At 39.3% G+C, this 18,541-nt stretch overlaps 1 protein-coding gene across 7 annotated transcripts in view; it reads right to left on the reverse strand.

The window, feature by feature from the left end:
• The window catches only part of LOC126284171 (DNA-(apurinic or apyrimidinic site) endonuclease), a 64,081-nt gene that overhangs the window by 39,764 nt on the left and 5,776 nt on the right, over positions 1-18,541 (reverse strand). For all 7 annotated transcript variants that reach the window (XM_049982905.1, XM_049982903.1, XM_049982901.1 and 4 more), the window contains 2 exons: positions 16,872-17,402; positions 5,135-5,261 (listed from right to left, as the gene is read on the reverse strand). In XM_049982905.1, the coding sequence (XP_049838862.1) occupies positions 5,135-5,261; positions 16,872-17,387 (643 nt within the window). In that variant the 5' untranslated portion in view covers positions 17,388-17,402. The remainder of the gene's footprint in view (positions 1-5,134; positions 5,262-16,871; positions 17,403-18,541) is intronic.

The following is an 18,541-nucleotide window of genomic DNA, read 5'->3' on the forward strand; positions in this document are numbered from 1 at the left end:
GACACAGCATATACGGAACAGAGAGAATGGATTTGCACACGAGTACATTTTTTAGGGAATAATTTTTGCTGGCACATACTGATAATGTTAGCGATTCTTGCAACAGAAGAGACCAACTCTCAACTCAGTTTAGGTCATCTCAGTGTATTCATTCAATTTGCTTAATTGTAAAAGCATTGCACTTTAAGACTTGTAAGAAAAGCAAAATTTTGGGTTTTCTGTGATTTTTATATACTTGGGAAATAATGGGAGTTTAAAACACAGCATAATCACTATAATGAATGGATTAATATTTTCATTTCAAGTAAAAAGTTTTTTTTCAGTATGAGAAAATCATCCCAATTTTTCTCCCAGTGGTTTATTTTTGCTTTAGCATATTTTAACTGGCGCAATTTCTTCGTGCTATTCTGTTGCTGCTAATTATGCTACAATTTTTCATGTGAGATTATTTTCATATTTGTTGGTTCTTCCATTTCTCACTTCACATCTCAAGCACTGAAATTCTAAGCATTTTCTTTGTAATTGAGACTTTTAATGCACCAGTGAACAGTGGGTGAATCACAGTGTTGCTACGTAACTTCAGTGTTTCAATTTTTTTGGGCAGTGTACAGTTTGATTTTGGTAGTGGTTTTTGAGTAAAAGTTTTGATTTAATTTCCTGTGTGTGTGTTTTGTATGATTATGATTATTATTATTATTATTATTATTTTAAGACAAGGGAGAGAGTGAAACCCGGTGCTGGCACGATTCCTTGCTCTTGCTGGAAGTGGACCAGGAGTTGAGCATGGTGTGTTCATAAACCACCTTCTTTAAATATAAACCAACCACTGATATTTCAAAATTATACCCTCGGCAAGAAACTGCGATTTCTGGAGTTTTGGTAGTCATTAAAAACTGGTAACAGTGTAGAAGGGGGGGGGGGGGGGGGGGGGGACGAATGCACGCAACTATCCACCTCCCCTAGAGGTCAATTTTAATTGAAAACTGCAGGAATAATTCATAGCAGAGATCCTGGGGATAGAGGGCTCATGTTTCTGTCAGTAGCATTCCCTATGGTGCCTCACTTAATGTCCATCACGTCAGTAGAGACCTGAGCAATGATAACTGCTTCTGCCTCTAGTAAGGATCTTCACAAATCCCAGGATGGGCAATGCAAGAGCATGGCAGTAGTGTTATCACCCTTCTCATGCAGAAACAGCAGATGTGTAAAATTTGTGATCTTGCTCTAAGTGAATAAGCTCGTTTCATTTTTGTTATCTTTATTATTGCACAACTTTGGATGTGTTAGTGTATGTGAAAATGCAGGACCAGAGAACTTAAAAGAAGTAAACTTTGCAAAACAATGACAAATGTAGTACATTTACAATTTTGGCATGCTGTTCACTTGTGACGTGTAAAGCTAAAATGCCCTGCCGAGTTTCCGTACAAGCAATTACCATAATATATTTTCTTATTATTTATGTCTCTTCATGTGCAACAACGCTACTGAGAACACTTCAGATGTTCATTTAGTGTTCAGATCATTAGACAGAAACATAAGGACAGAAAATTTGAAGAAACAAAAGAGGCTCAAAGCATAACCCTCAATAGATCCAGAGGAACACAGTGACTGGGGTAGCTCTTGCTGGTTGCTATATACCTAAATAACAGTCAATATAAATGTTTTATTTCAGTTGATGCAGACTTCTGTATTGAGATAAAAGTGGTCTCATGAACACTTGAAGTTTAAATCAACTAGTCCAGTTTATTGGAAATCATATCCAGAAGATGACAAAATGGATGAAAAACAATGAATACAAAAGATAGTCTCAGGCACTTCACTTACGTCTATTCACTTGAAAGCAGAGAAATGTTTGCCATAAGTTTTTCTCTCCGCCCAGCTTAAATGTGACAGTAGATATGGTCAGAAGTGCTCTTTCTAAATGATATGTTTTGTTAAGTAACACAAATTTGCAAACAGCGACAACATTACACGCTGCCAGAAAGTGATGATGACTCTATAAGGCAGAACATTTAGAGTTATCCCTTTGTCAAATCTCACTGGTGTAGATAGGAATCATCAAGAAGACATCCTGATTCAAGTGTACATATTTCATTAATTGACAATGACTACAAAAGCCAAATGTAAAGATGACAATTGCAAGTATCTCTTCCAAACTACACAAAAATATTTTAAGAGTATAAGTTAGGATTTGTTAGCTCAAAGAAATATGAGTGTTTTAACTGTTTCACATTTAATTTTGTAGCAGTTGCAGTAGCTAAGGAGGAGAAAAAGAGGAGATCTGGCTCCAAAGAAGCAGATAATATGTAAACTGCCAAGACAACAAGCAAAACTAAATTTTTATAAACAAAATCAAATGGAAACACAAAATGAGGATAAGTTCACATTTTTACATACGTGGAAACTTCCTACAGTGCGTGAGGCAAGAGAAGAGCTCAGACAGTTGACATGGCCTTGGCGCACTTGCTTCGCACATCCACGACAGCCAATCAGGTTTTGAGCTTTTGTTTACGTGACCATGGCTATAATCCAGTGTTGTCAGTGCTGGGCAACCGCTGCTGGCTTGCTGCCCATCCATGTCGAACACTGGCAACTGCGGTGCCAGCTGTCAGAGCTCTTCTCTTGACGCACAAAGTATAGTTAATCACTAGATAGGGGCGTAAAAAGCCAAAACCAGTTGTGGAATGAAGAAAAAGTTTAAACAACAGTGTGAGTGGAAGAAATGCTGATAAAATGATGGCGTTTGAATGTCTGGCAGATCTTTACTTTTGCATCTATGATCTATATCACCCCATTCATCTACATCTACTTCCATACTCCGCAAGCCACCTGACGGTGTGTGGCGGAGGGTACTTTGAGCACCTCTATCAGTTCTCCCTTCTATTCCAGTCTCTTATTGTTCGTGGAAAGAAGGATTGTCGGTATCCTTCTGTGTGGGCTCTAATCTCTCTGATTTTATCCTCATGGTCTCTTCGCGAGATATACGTAGGAGGGAGCAATATGATGCTCGACTCTTCGGTGAAAGTATATTCTTGAAACTTCAACAAAAGCCTGAACCGAGTTGCTGAGCATCTCTCCTGCAGAGTCTTCCACTGCAGTTTATCTATCATCTCCATAACGCTTTCGCGATTACTAAATGATCCTGTAACGAAGCGCACTGCTCTCCGTTGGATCTTCTCTATCTCTTCTATCAACCCTATCTGGTACGGATCACACACTGCTGAGCAGTATTTAAGCAGTGGGCAAACAAGTGTATTGTAACCTACTTCCTTTGTTTTGGGATTGCATTTCTTTAGGATTCTTCCAATGAATCTCAGTCTGGCATCTGCTTTACCAACGATCAACTTTATATGATCATTCCATTTTAAATCACTCCTAATGTGTACTCCCAGATAATTTATGGAATTAACTGCTTCCAGTTGCTGACCTGCTATATTGTAGCTAAATGATAAGGGATCTTTCTTTCTATGTATTAGCAGCACATTACAGTTGTCTACATTGAGATTCAATTGCCATTCCCTGCACCATGCGTTAATTTGCTGAAGATCCTCCTGCATTTCAGTACAATTTTCCATGGATACAACCTCTCGATATACCACATTATCATCCTCAAAAAGCCTCAGTGAACTTCCGAAGTCATCCACAAGGTCATTTATGTATATTGCGAATAGCAACGGTCCTATGACACTCGCCTGCGGCACACCTGAAATCACTCTTACTTTGGAAGACTTCTCTCCATTGAGAATGACATGCTGCGTTCTGTTATCTAGGAACTTCTCAATGCAATCACACAATTGGTCTGATAGTCCATATGCTCTTACTTTGTTCATTAAACGACTGAAGAGCCATTCGAACTTGCAGTCTACTGGTTACACAATCTTTTGAATTAGCACAGAAGTGGGTATGACTCTTCATTCCAAAACAGAGTGGAAGAGCATGAGTCGGTGTGCCACCCAGATGGATGAAAAGAAATCATTCGAAGTTACAAGATCAATTCTCATTCGCACTTTGCTGAACGAAAGTGTTCTCAACTTTAAAAGTTTATCTTCAATAAAGATAGAAGCTGAAGTAAAGAATTAATTTGTGCCATGGCTGGGATTTGAACCTGGGTCTCCTGCTTACTAGGCACAAGTGCGAACAAATACACCACCGTACTACTGTGGCTACCACAGCTACACGGACTACACTTAGTCCAACTCCCTCCCTAACACAAACCCCAGTTCACATCTTCAGCTAACTTTCCCATTCTTAAATCATCAATATTGCCGAAGCTCTCTGATGTTGTTGTAGCACCCCAACTTTGTACGTAAAGAGGACATATGCATCTTAACTTTTATCTCTGGTAAAAACAGAAGCTGAAGTAATGGACTTTAACACAGGTCTTCTGCTTGGTATGCAGATGGGCTAACCACTACATCACTGTACCACTGCAGTACCATTGGCAATACTGACAATTTAACAAGGGGAAAATTGGTTGAGGGTGTGAACTGAGGTCTGTGTTACGGAGAGCATTGGACTACGGTAGTCCATGTAACTGTCTTAGCCCCAATGGTATGCTCGTGTAGTGTTCAGTATATCTCATCTAGTAAGCAGGAGCCTCAGGTTCAATTCCCGGCAGAGATTTTAATTCATTACTTCAAATTCTATTCTTACCAAAGATAAAGTTGAGAGGCACATGTGTCCAGGAAAATGTAATTCCATTAGATCAACTTTAAAAGTGATCAGAAGTATATCCACAAACTTCTAATGCATGATGCTTGTGTACTTCACTATGAAAGACACGAATGTCTCTCAGCATTTTATAAAACAGAACTCGACAAAGTAACCAGGAAAAGAAAGAAACAACTTTTGGTGCATATTTCTGCTTACAAGGCATACTTCTGATTGCAGTAGAACTTCTGCAGACAGTGTGTGACAACAGATGATTCCAAGGGATAATCATAAATATTATGACAGTTTGTTGATCGCTGCAACTATGCATGATGAACTGCCTGAACTAGACATTGAAGAGTACTCTGATGCAGGTTAAAAGCATTATTTGAATTAAATTTTTTGATAAGAGTATGATTGTTGGCTGACTGGTTTGCAACCTTTCATAACTTTTCACAGTATAAAAGAGGGGAGAAACACTCACCTGATACCCAGTATGTGTGATATCCCTCTACTTTTGCTTCTGGTGGAATGTTGGCTTCTGAACATCTAACTTCTTGCAAGCATATTATGTCTGGCTTTTCACGTTTTATGTATTCCAAGCCATTTTTCTGAAACACAAAATGAAAACATATGAGGATTGAATTACACATAGGAAATTCATTTTCCTTTTTCCCATTAAGAACAAGGTATAAATATACGTGATACGGTAATGAAAATTACATTAACATCTAAGTCGACTATCTCAAATAAAGGGACAAGAAAATGATAAATATAATGTTCACCAAACAACCAAGCACATTTTCTACATTCAAATTAAGAAGAAAAATAATTACTGGGCACAACAAGGGATACATTGTGTTACCAGTGCTGGCTTTCCAGATCTAATTCATTAGCAGCTCGAACAGGAATGACGCCACACTAAAAGAGTTTTGCAGATGCAAGAGTTGTCATATGAATAAACACAACAATGAAGATATCAAGATATGTACTATGTCCATGCATGTTTAGAACAATTTAAAACAGGAAATACATCTGTGCATACAGATCACTGTTGGACTCTCTGGAAAGGAAGCCCAGCCAATTCTTCTCACAACACAATGGTCTAATTTTCCCATAAATTATTGCAAGGTTCAGAAGACACCAATTAAAATAAATTCTAAAATGTAAGTTGATAAAGTGATCTGTTCTTTTTAATGCTGAAAATAGGCAATATCATACAAAGACTGCCGAACAAGATGTATACCCAGCACTATAGCATAGCCAAACATGCTCAACCCAACTACAGCACAGCTTCGGCCAATACTGCATCAATACAGAGAGAACTCTTCATAAATTCATCAACATAATCTGAAAATTGCAAATTAGTTTTTCTGTTATTAGTTTTATGACATCATCTGATGTTAGAAGTGATTCAGCACAGAACATAGAGTACATACCATTTGATTTTGGGAAAGATGTTAATTGTGAACTTAAACCAAAGAGATATTCACTGCATGTACACAGGTCTTGAAAGTTGTATCACTACAGATTTAGTGAGTACTTCTCAAGGATTAAATATGAAAAACATGGAACACAAACAAAATCATTATTCTGGTGATTTAGGGTGCATTAGAACACAAATATTAACTCCAGAGCACAGATAAATAAAAGCTTGCATTGGAATTGTGGAAGACCTGGAGCTATTTTGGCCAAACTTCATACATATGATTTAATAAATGGGAAACAACCGTCTGATGATAAAACACCGTTAGTACCCTTGAAGGATGGGGTTGGGGTGACAAGATGAAACATAAAAATAACTTTAAAACCAATATTACTGTGGAATTTTTTGGGGTAGTTAGGTTGTTTGGTAACAGTCCCACTGACATTTTACCACTCGTTCTTGGGATAGGGGAGTAGTGAAACAACAGATACTGTTGAACACACAATTTTCGGGCCAGCTGAGCAGGTTTGAGAGTCTGAAGTCCTTAACTCCAATACGTATTTTATCTTACCATACTGATATAAGATTTTTATTGTATTCTGTCTTGAGTAGAAATGCCTCCAAGGACCACAGGGTTTATCAAAGACTGGAAGATTAACAAGATCTTAGACAAGAAACTTTCAAGTAGAGAGGTAAATTACTTGCAACACTACAAAAATTCAATGGCGGAAATGAGCAGTGGAATAACAACAATATGAGAATGACAGATTACTGTTCACAACACACAGGAGTTGTCGAGTGACAGACAGGCACATTGAAAAACGACTGTAAGCCATTATTTAGCTATTAACATCCTTTGTCAGATGTACACATAAAACAACAACCCCCCCCCACACACACACACCTGCCGACATGGTCACTATCCTTTCTGAGCACACGGCTCGATTGCGGCTGCATCTAAGGTGAGCAATGATCTTTGCTGATATGGGAAATGGTCGTACAGAAAAGGTGTTGGGGCACAGCAGGATAGGAGAGAGGGGAGATGCTACTGCTGCCTTTGAGAGTGGGCAGGGATGTGGTGGAGACAGGATACTGGGCTGCTGGATACAGCATAGAGGCTGCACTGCATGCTTGGAACTTTAGTCTCCTGTGCGACACTGTGTCAAACGCTTTCTGGAAATCTAGGAATAAGCAATTTGTCTGTTGCCCTCCATTCACGGATATCATATGAGCAAAGAGTAAGCTGAGTTTCATGAGCGATGCTTCGTGAATTTGTGCTGATTAGTGGAAGAAGCTTTTCTGTCTCAAGAAAATCTTATTTTATTCAAACTCGGTTATGTTCAAAAATTCTTCCCCAAACTGATATCACGGAAATTAGCCTGTAATTTTTTGGGTCTGTTCTTTTACCTTTCTTAAATACAGGAGTCACCTGCCCCTTATTCTAGTCGTTTGGAGATTCATGATAAATGCAAGTTAAGTAAGTGGTCAATGGCATAGATTACTTACTCTTGCTGCAAGGCATTTCTTACCCCATGAAAAGAACGAAAGCTTGTGAAAGCACCTATGTGATCTACCAACTTAGCTGCAACCACTGTGTAGCATTCTACAACGGCATGACTACAACAACAAGCTCTCTGTTCACATGAGCAGTCACCACCAAACTGCGGCTAAGATACAGCTGGATCGCCCAGTTACTGAGCATGCTGTCCAACATGATTTACTAGACTTCAATAACTGTTCACAGCCTGTGTCATCTGGATTCTTCAAACACCAGATTTCGTGAATTGCACAGGTGGGAACCCTCTCTGCAACGTATCTTTTGTTGCTGTAATTCCCCCTGACCTCAATCTTTGTTAGTCCTTGTCCATCTGCCCTGCTCCCATTCCAGCCACAATGTACACGCACCTTCTATCCCCCCACCCACAAACACACACCAGTGGACCTGCACAGTCCTTTCCCCTCTCCTCTCCGCTTAGTAGCTTGTGCAAATATTCTGAGAATCAATAATAACGAGGATAGGTAGCAACTCACCGCAAAGGTGATCGCTGAGTCACAGACACGCACATAGAAAAGACAATCACACTCTCAAAACTAAATTTTCGGACATATCCCTCGTCACAAAACAAGAATACGCACACATTCACTCACTCACTCACTCAGACACGACTCATGCATGCATGACTGCTGTCTCCACCCACTGTGCCTACAGTCTCTGAGAATCAGATCCAAACAAACCATTCCTCATGCATCCCTGCCTCTTGTCTGCAGCTGCCAGGCTAGTGGTGACAAGTGGTGGCAGTAATGACTACAAGCTGAGGGAGTGCTAGATAGGGGAGAAGTAGTAGTAATGAGGGAATAGGAAAGCAGTGCACATTTTTAGCTGCACCCAACCAGTGATGCTGCGTGACATATCAGAAAACAATCCATTTCATCTACTGAGATACAAACAAGATTTTTCCGGTGTTTCTTTTTTTCCTCCAAATTTCCCTTACACATTTGAAATGCCCCGATTTCCAGAATCTGTGGCATCCCTGAGGACACTAAAAAGGAAACACAATACCTAACAAGGGAATAGAGATTGCAAACAAGCAGCTGCCCACATGTGGAGCATAATTCTCATACCAAATACAGTAGTGTATGTAAGATGATAAAGTTCTGAAACATTTCATAGTAATCTGACATGCCAGTGAAAGAAGTTTTGTGAAAAACAATGTTGGAGCTCATGTTACTGCTACATTTCTATGTAACACTCCAGTGATTTGGTGCATAATGCGGTATTTTCAGTGTGTGCTGCAATCTCAGACCAGCTCACAATTCTACATGTATACCTACATTCTGCAAACCCTTGTGAGATGCATGTCAGAGTGTACGTCCCATTGTACCAGTTATTAGGCTTTCTATCTGTTCCATTCATGTATGGAGCATGGGAAGAATGATTGTTCGAATGCCTCTGTGGGTGAAGTGATTATTCTAATCTTATCCTCATGATCCCTAAGTGAGTGGCGTGTAGGCGGTTGTAGTATATCTCTGGAGTAATCACTTAAAGCTGGTTTGTGAAACTTTGTTAATAGACTTTCTCGGAGTAGCTTACATTTGTCTTCAACAGTCTGCCAGTGCAGTTCCTTCAGTACCTCTGTGATGCTCTCCCACAAATGAAACAAACCTGTGACCATTCGTGCTGCCCTTCTCTGTATACATTCAAAATTCTGTTAGGCCTATATGGTATGGGTCCCACACTATTGAGCAATATTCTAGAGCCAGACACATGAGTGATTTGTAAGCAATCTCTTTTGTAGACTGATTGCACTTTCCCAGTATCCTATCAATCAACGAAAGTCTACCACCTGTTTTACACACAACTAAACCTCTGTGATCATTCCATTTTTCAACCCTACAAAGTGTAACATCATGAGTTGGCCAATTCCAACAGTGACTCACTGATATTCTAGTCAATGGATACTACTTTTTTCGTTTTGCGAAGTGCAAAATTTTACATTTATAACATGTATAGCAAGATGCCAGTCTACCCACATTGAAATCTTATAAAGATCCGACTGAATATTTATGCAGCTTCCCAAAGATAGTCCACCATTATAGATAACGGCATTGTCGAAAAGCCAGTAGTAGCCATTAATATTGTCTGCAAGATCACTAATATACAATATGACCAACAAGGATCCCAACACACTTCCCTGCGGCACACCTGAAGTTACTTCTACATTTGATGATGACTCTCCATCCAAGGTAACATGCTATGTCCTACCTACCCGAAAGTCCTCAATCCAGTTGCTAATTTCGCTTGATACCCCAAATGGTCGTACTTTTGACAATGAACTTACATGGTGTACTGAGTTGAATGCTTTTTGGAAACCAGGAAAACTGCACCTACCTGGTTGCCTTGATCCAAAGCTTTCAGTGTGCCATGAGAAAAGTGCGAGTTGGGTTTCACTTCAGCAATGTTTTCGATATCCATGCTGGTTGGCATTGAGAGGCCGTTCTGTACAAGGTACCTCATTACATTGGAGTTCAGAATATGTTCCAAGATTCTACAAAAAATCGATGTCAAGGATATTGGACAGTAATTTTGCGGATACTCCAACTACCCTTCTTGCAGACAGACCTCAGCCGCAAATTCAGTAGAGAATCTGACAGGGATTCTATAGGGCTCTGGAGCTTCAATTATAATGATTTCAGTGTAGGGGCAATTCTTCTGGGTTTTCCATTAAAAAAGAGCATTTGAAAACAGAATTACGCATTTCAGATTTTGCTTCGTTTCCTGTCATATTCGCTAGGGACTGGAGACTAAATTTGGTACCACTAACAGCCTTTACATACGAGATTTTCTTTGAGTTCTGCGAAAGATCACTTGACAATATCATGCTACAACACTCACTGAAGGCATCTCACATTGCTCTCTCGACAGGCAAATGTTTTTCGTTTAGCATCATCTCTCTACCCATAGCCTTATGCTTTATTTTATTTTAGAAGTTTCTATACAGTTATTGTAAATCATTGAGGTTCCCTCCCATTACGAGCTGCTCTACTGGACACACATTATCTAGTGCGTGGTCAACTATTCTTTTAAACTTGAGCCGAGTTCCTCTACTTGCTCCTGCCCTGTGCTGAAAGTTTCAAGTTTCTCACTGAGACAAGACACTACTGATTTTTTTTAATCTAGTTTAATGAACATAAATATTTTTCTGCTTGTTTTAGTTGTCCTTTGTACTCTGGTAATCATTGCTGCCACAACTGCACACGACACTTATCAATTTTGATGTGGAAATCCACAAAAACATCAGGTCTATTTGTTGCCATTAGATCCAATATATTTCCATCATGACTGAGGTTCCAAACTATCTATTCTAGTTAGTTTTCAGAGAAGACATTTAGTAAACTTTCACGTTATCATGGCTACCACTAACAAAACTGTAATTTTTCAAATAAATTGTTGAATGATAAAAGTCTTCACCAAATATTACAATATAATTGTGGAACTTCCATGCAAAATGAACTTAGGTTTTCTCTAAGGTTTTCAGTTACATCAGGAGATGAGTCTGGTGGGCGACAGAAGGATCCAATTATTTTATGGCAACCCCTGATACCAAGTCTTGCCCGAACAATCTCACATGCAGCTTCAATTTCTATCTTTGTGGATTTGAGTTTCTTGTCTACCATATCAAATACATTTGCCTATCCTTTCTATATACACTTAAATTTTCCTCAAAAATCTCAGGTTTCAACCAGCTTTCTGCACCTAGTATTATGTGAGCTTGACTGCTTTTCAATAATGCTTCAAGCTCTCGCACTTCATTGCGTATGCTCCGGCAGTTTATCATTAGATTTTTAATACTCACACCTGTGGAAGGCAGTTCTTTTGACCTTACACTGACACTGCTGGGTTGCCTACAGCTTTTGTTTTCTGGATTAGATAGAAGTCGCCTAATCTAAAAAACTTTGTGTGCACCCCACACATAGTCAGCTACCTGAGTAGCAGATTCTGATGTTTAGTGCACATCTGACCTATTTAGGGGGACCCTACTGTTCTCAACCCCGTGGCACAAGTTGCAGCCTAGCTTGTCACAGAACTGTAGAAGTTTCTGGTTCAGTCCTTCCACTCAGCTCACAACCAAAGGGCCAGGATCAGATCTGGGGACAATGCTCCAAATTGTGAACTTCGTTGAAACTCCCAGCACAAGGCCAATCTTCTCAACCTTCTCTGCCAGTCACTGGAATGACCCAAGAATGACTTCAGAGTGCAGACAATGGGTATCACCTGTTCCAATGTGTGCCAGTTGGTTGCATCCTGTTACCTCTGCAGCTGCCAGAATAGCCTCTTCAACACGTTTGAACTGCTGACAATTAATAGACGCCTACCCTTTTGTGTTTGCTTCATCCTGACACCAGACAAAACAGGTTTCTCCAAAACAAGGCAAGGGAGTCCCACTGGTTCAGTGTCATTTAAAGATAGTACCTCAGACTTGTTGCGTTAGCAGGATCGGTACAACATCTAAACCTCCATGGTCTCTGTCAACCCTGTACAGGACGCATACATCTAACACTGACGTCCAACTCACAGTCAAGTGGATGGATAATTACAGATCCTGTTCTTTCTGCAGAGGAGACAGAATCCATAGGAGAGAATAGTACTATGATGGTACCTCTGGTACCATCTTCACAGGTACACGACTCTTGGTAGCTCTTCCAACACATCAATTTGCAGCAGCTGCCAATCATTTGACTATAGTCAGGGCGATTTCCAGCAGCTCAGAAATGTCAACCAACTTATCCTGCATTTGAGAACAAACAGCATTCACAGTGGATCTGCATATTGGCTAGTGTGATGTATTACAAGGCAGTAAACTTTAAATTAAACTTCCAGATTACCTCTTAATCTGTTGAGCTAAAAAGCTGCTAATTCTCTACAAGAATTGAAGCAGGTACACAAAACAAGATTTCTGTTACGGCAACACAAAAATCTGTGGTAGAAATTACCCTTTTGCAGATTAAAACTAAATAAAATACTGCCATTGAAGTTACTATCCTCACAGATCCTGTTACAAGAGATCTCTCATACCCCATATACCAATGATTCACCCAATATACCAATGATTCCAACTGATTTACCTATTGATTTCAAGCAATTTCAATTCTCAATTGAGGTTTCGTTCATAAGAACGATAACCGAGGCTCAATGCCAGAAAGTGGGGAAAGAGGGGAGAGACAGGAAATGGACATAGAGCAGAAAAAAGAGGAGATGGACAGAGAGAGGGAAAGTGGAGAGATAGGGCGATTACGCTATAGGAAAGAAGAGGGAGGGGAGGAGGGGGAGGAGGACATGGACAAGACAAGAGGAGGAGTAGATGGACAAAGAAAGAGGGGGAGGAGGATGAGGAGATGTACAGAGCTTGGGGGAGAGGAGGAGATGAACAGGGGCAGGAGGAGGGGAGGAGAAATGTAGGATGTACATTCAATTCCAAAAAAAAAATTAGCAACTGCGAAGCGTTGCAGGTCCGGTTGTTGTTTATAAACCAGCTCATTTTCAGTGAATTATTCTGATCAACAGTGAAGGTGAATCAAACAGGACTTTAGAACTTTCGAATGATATAGAAATTTATTGAGATAACTTATAGGTTTGGTAGATGTGTCATTTTGTAGAAAACAACCTCAGGTTTCAAACAAAAGTATCAAGGGTCATTTCCAACACCAACATAAGTTTGATTTTTCGGTCGGCCAAACTGTTTGGTGGGGGAGGAGCGTACACACGGCCTTTAATGAAACCCACAAGAAAGAAATCTAGTGGTGTCAAGTCTGGGAAGAGAGATGGCCATGGTACAGGTCCTTCAGAGCCAATCCACTGACTTGAGAAACGATTATCAATGAAACCTCAGACTTTCGTGAGGAAATGAGGTGGTGCACCATCTTGCTGGTAATGAACCCTGGTATCTCGACCATCATCAATCTGTGGAATTAAAAAGTTTTCAAGCATATCCAAATATAAATACCAGTGATAGTTTACTCCAAGAAGAAGAAAGAGCTGTACAATTTCAATTTGCTAGGAGCACAAAACACAGTAACTCTGGGACTGTCATGAATGTTTTCCAGGATTGCATGTGGATTTTTGCTGTCCCATATTCTGCAGTTGTGGTTGTCCACCATGCCACTGATATTAAAAGCTGGTTCATCAGTGAAGATTTTGTGTTCAGGAGTGTCTCGTCGTACTCCATCTGATGAAGCATTTCTGCACAGAATTCCCCACAAGCAACCTCATCTGCATCATCATTAATGTGCTGTGTCATTGTGAATCTGTATGGTTTCCATGTATGCGTCTATGTAGTAATAGCTAAACTGTCTTTTATTGTATGCCAGGCTTGTGATACACACATCACACTGGTTTTTGTGGAGTGCGGGCAAAGTTCTGCCTAACCTGTCCAACATAATCATCAACATGCAGACAATCTGGTGATTTATCATGTCGCAGTGAACAACCAATCTCAAGAATGTTTTTGTGACAAGAGTAAATTGTAGGCCTGCCTGGAGATTCTTTAGTGTATTCGGTGTGAAATTTATGTCAAACATTTGGTTGCACAATTCGTTTCATGAAACCAACACACAGTGGGCACACTCTTGTACCAGTGAAAGCAGCAATTTTAACTGTGCACTTCACTGCACTCTGGGGGCAGAATGGGGTACTGATGCACTAATTGAATCAAACTTGATGATGTTTGCTACAATATGACATATCTACCGATTCTGTAAGTTATCTCAATAAATTTCTATATCATTCCAAAGTTATAAAGAACTTTTTGATTCAGACTGTCTAATAATAATAATAATTGTATTCTTGCAAAAAAATTAATTCCAATGGAAAAAGTAGGATACCTATTGCACAATAAGAGAGGAGAGAGCGAGGAAATGGACATATGAGAGGGGAAAGAAGGACATGGACAGAGAGGAAGTGGAGTTCTCAGAGGTGTTCTTCAAGCTTTGGAAACAGGTAAATAGCGGGAGGGATCTAACTGTCAGAAATGTGGCATATATGAAAAACAAGTAACATCCAATATACATCTCCACTGTACACCAGGGAGAAAGTAATAATTCCAAAACAGGCAGGACATGACAGCAACAATGTTATGTGTAAGGTAAAATACCTAATGATATATTATAAATTTTCGGATCATAGTTACAAAACCATTACATTAAGACCATCGCTTCTCTATGTATTTACAGAGCACCTGATGACGGCAATTTTCCGAAATAAGCTCATTGTGAATGAGATAAAATATAAACAACTTACATAGCAGTGTATCTGGCTATTATTCATAAATCATCATGTCGTTAAAAGACATTTTGCACTGCACACCCCAAAGAACAAAAGTTTATTTGTAAGAGTCTTTTAGTTGTGCCTATCTGCGACTCAGCGTCTCCGCTATATGGTGAGTAGCAACTTTCCTTTTCATATATTATTACATGTCCAGAGATAAATGTTTTGAATTCCTCTTTGAGAAATGACCAACTGCCTCTTTATCTAGCTTAATGAACATGTGAATCTTTCTACTCATTTTAGTCCTCTTTGTATTTTAGTATCAAATAGATAGTTTTTGGTAGTTTTCAGTGAAACCATTTAGTATTGTTTCGTAAGATGTCTTGTCACACCAACTACTTATAAAACTGTAATAATCCCAAACAACTGTATGCAGTTTCGAGTCTCCCCCAAAGACAATGGTATGATGTAGGGACGTATGTACTAGCGAGCTGCAGTTTTCTTATCTTTTGGGGTACATCTGGGGGCGAGTCTGGTGGCTGGAAGAAGGATCCAATTATATGTTTACACTAATTCTTGATACTGAGCCTTGCTCAAACTATCTCGCATGCAGCTTCAATTTCTATCTACTGGATCCGAGTGTCTTGTCTACTACGGCAAATACACAACATACATTTTCCAATAGCCTACCCCTTTTATATACACATATATTTACTAAAAAATTTCATGGCTACCATTTTTTGAATCTGTTTTAAGTCCCATATTTCATTTTGCACATCTCTCTTAAGCTTTCTACTAACTGAGTACAAGAAATTTCTAAAAGACAGTCAGGTCACTGAGGACAGAACTGCCGGTATTAGTTAATGTTATCCTATTCCCATAAGCAACTACATTCAAGCAGTAAACTTGGTATCTGAGAAAACCTAGTACAAGGGGAGTACAGGTGTCCCACAGGCAGATTATGCCCATTAATCACAATATCATTGTTACAGCCATGTATCTCTTCAGCATACAAATCTCTTAAAAGGTTGTGGATTTCCTCATAGAGATATTTATAACATCCTCACTACTTGGGTAGCGAACGTAAGATCATGCTCTCCAAGATACACAACTTTCTGCCATACACATAATGGTGGTGGCTGAAACATATCCGTTTTCAATTTTTTCAATTTACCAAGCACCACATGCACAAGACACTCAACATTATCTTAGTGCCCTTCTTACATATGCATGACTTACTGGTTAATTTCTTTGACATTCATTTGAATGATAAACTGTAAACCTACACAGCAAGATATAATGAATACACGTACACTACAACTGGTAAGGCATATAGCAAATGTAAGTAATTTCAGCTGTATTTTGAAAGCACACATGGTGTTTCACAAATTAAAATTCTGACAAAAACTTAGTTGGGTGCATTTGTAAAGCAGGAGGGAGGAGGGGGGGCAGGAGGAGGGGAAGGTGAAATTTTGACATATCCAATCAGACAATTCCCTTGGACTTTTTAGTAGTATAATTGTGTTCTAACTGAGAATTCGGAATGCCAATTTTAAGCAGTACATCACACTAAAAGTAAAGAACTACCTGCTGGTAGAAAATAGTTATGCCTATTTCCTGTGACCGTGTGCTACTCCGTAATTCCTCTTAAGGCTGTCCTGTTATCTCTATCTCTATTCTCCCCCCCCCCCCCACACCTCCCCCTTTAGTACACAACTTCCATTATACTGAGGTGAAACTTGAGAAAAAGTATGTAGACAAATGAAAAATCAGCTGGTATAAAAAGTCTCAGGAGTTTCTCTTTATAAAGATCTTACGGAGATATCAACAATGACTGAACTACAAATGGCAGAGATTATTCAAATTCAAATGTAATTCTGTTTTAAGGACTAAATTTTTTGTTGGTAAGAACAGAAAGGATAAATTTCAACTCTTATGTTGGAGGGAGGGAGGGGAGGAAGCTCTCTATCAAACATCTGTCTTCAAAAACTAGTTCTCTATAGAGTGGCATGATGTACATAACTGAAGATTTACCTTGAGCCATGCCTTTAAGCCTCCAACATTCCAGGAAGATATCTTTAGATTCCATGGTTTCCCATCACTCGTAGTCTTATCGCTCGAAAAGTCAATTGAGTCATAGTCATTATCAACACGATTCATCCTGCTCTTCTTTGCTTTTGTTGCCTTCTCAGGAGCTTCCTCAACATCCTCATCCTCATCTTCATCATCATCATCTTTATCTTTGTCCTTTGCAGATCGCCTTCTACTGGATCCACCTCCCTTTCTACCCCTTGGCTTTTTTTTGGTCCCTTCAGCTTCCTCAAAATCATCATCATCTGGTGACTTAGTTTTACGTTTTCTAGACCTCGCTTTTGTGCGTCGCTCTTCATCTGAACTTACATAATCATCTTCATGGTACTTAACAGTTTTATTCAAGTTTCGCATACTCTGCCGCCCACCAGAACGTGGCTGTGGCTTTTCATCTTCCTCCTTATTACTGTCTCCATCAGGATCGTTTCTTTGTTCCTCTTCCTCCATCTTTTCCGACATGTTATCTTCCTCTTCCTGCGTTAAAAAGAGAGAGAAAACTTGAAAGCACTCTGTATACAAATGTGACAAAAACACATTTAACCAACTTTATTTCTCGTTCTATGCCATTAGTTTTATCTTACAGTGTACAAGATAAAAGCCAGTTTGCTTTATGCTACATGTAGCAGAAGACAATAACAAATTCTGTAACAAACACATGTTACTTTGATGACAATGCTACACCAGCAACGATCACAGCAAAGTTGCCAAAAAGCCCGAGTGTTATATCGCCGAAATGGTGTTAACACTATATTGCCACAATAAACACAAACAATGAGAAGCAATTATGATACTGACTAACATTTTTGATGCAATTTATGTTTTAGAAATACTATTAATTGAATGGAATGGCGTATATTTGCCGAAATATCACGTACCCTTGCAATAGTCACATATTGATCTGAAAGCTAATCATGTGCTTGTTAACACTAGCACCCCTCCCTGTAACCAGCACGACAAATAGTGAATTTCCTGTCCACAATATGGATGGATACCTCAATACAATTATGTCAAATAAACTTGTTGCTACTGCAGGTGTGTGTGTGTGTGTGTGTGTGTGTGTGTGTGTGTGTGTGTGTGTAGTCTTTATTCCTAGCAAGAGAGAGTCTGAACACCAGTGTTAACTGTTTTCTATTACTGGTTTCTGCGCACCGCACCAGTCCTCTACAGGTAAATGGTGACCTTTCCCTTATTTTACCTAAATACAGATTTGAGATCTCTTAGTAACATAGTTTTTAAAATATGTCAGTAACACTGCAATTAATCAAGTACCAGAAATATTTAGAATATGTGGTTAATATATACAACAAAAACTGTTGGCAAAATGAGCAAAATCAATATTAACACGAAACACTGAAGAAGAATAACCACGCAGAGATACTCATGGACAACTTATTTATTAAGTCCGTAACATTATTACTACGCCAATGTATATTTAGATGTAGGACTCTGCTGCTTCATTATCAAGGCACAAGGTGGTTATTGTGAGATCTTCACTGAGATATCAACGCGTTGTAACAGGTATCAGTGAATTTTACTGACTGCTGGGTAAACATTATGTATTGGAGCCTCTCTGCATTTTTCAATGTGGAGTGGATATAAACATTAGTTGCTTC

Source organism: Schistocerca gregaria, chromosome 8, assembly GCF_023897955.1.
Source record: "Schistocerca gregaria isolate iqSchGreg1 chromosome 8, iqSchGreg1.2, whole genome shotgun sequence".
In the NCBI taxonomy this organism is placed as follows: domain Eukaryota; kingdom Metazoa; phylum Arthropoda; class Insecta; order Orthoptera; family Acrididae; genus Schistocerca; species Schistocerca gregaria.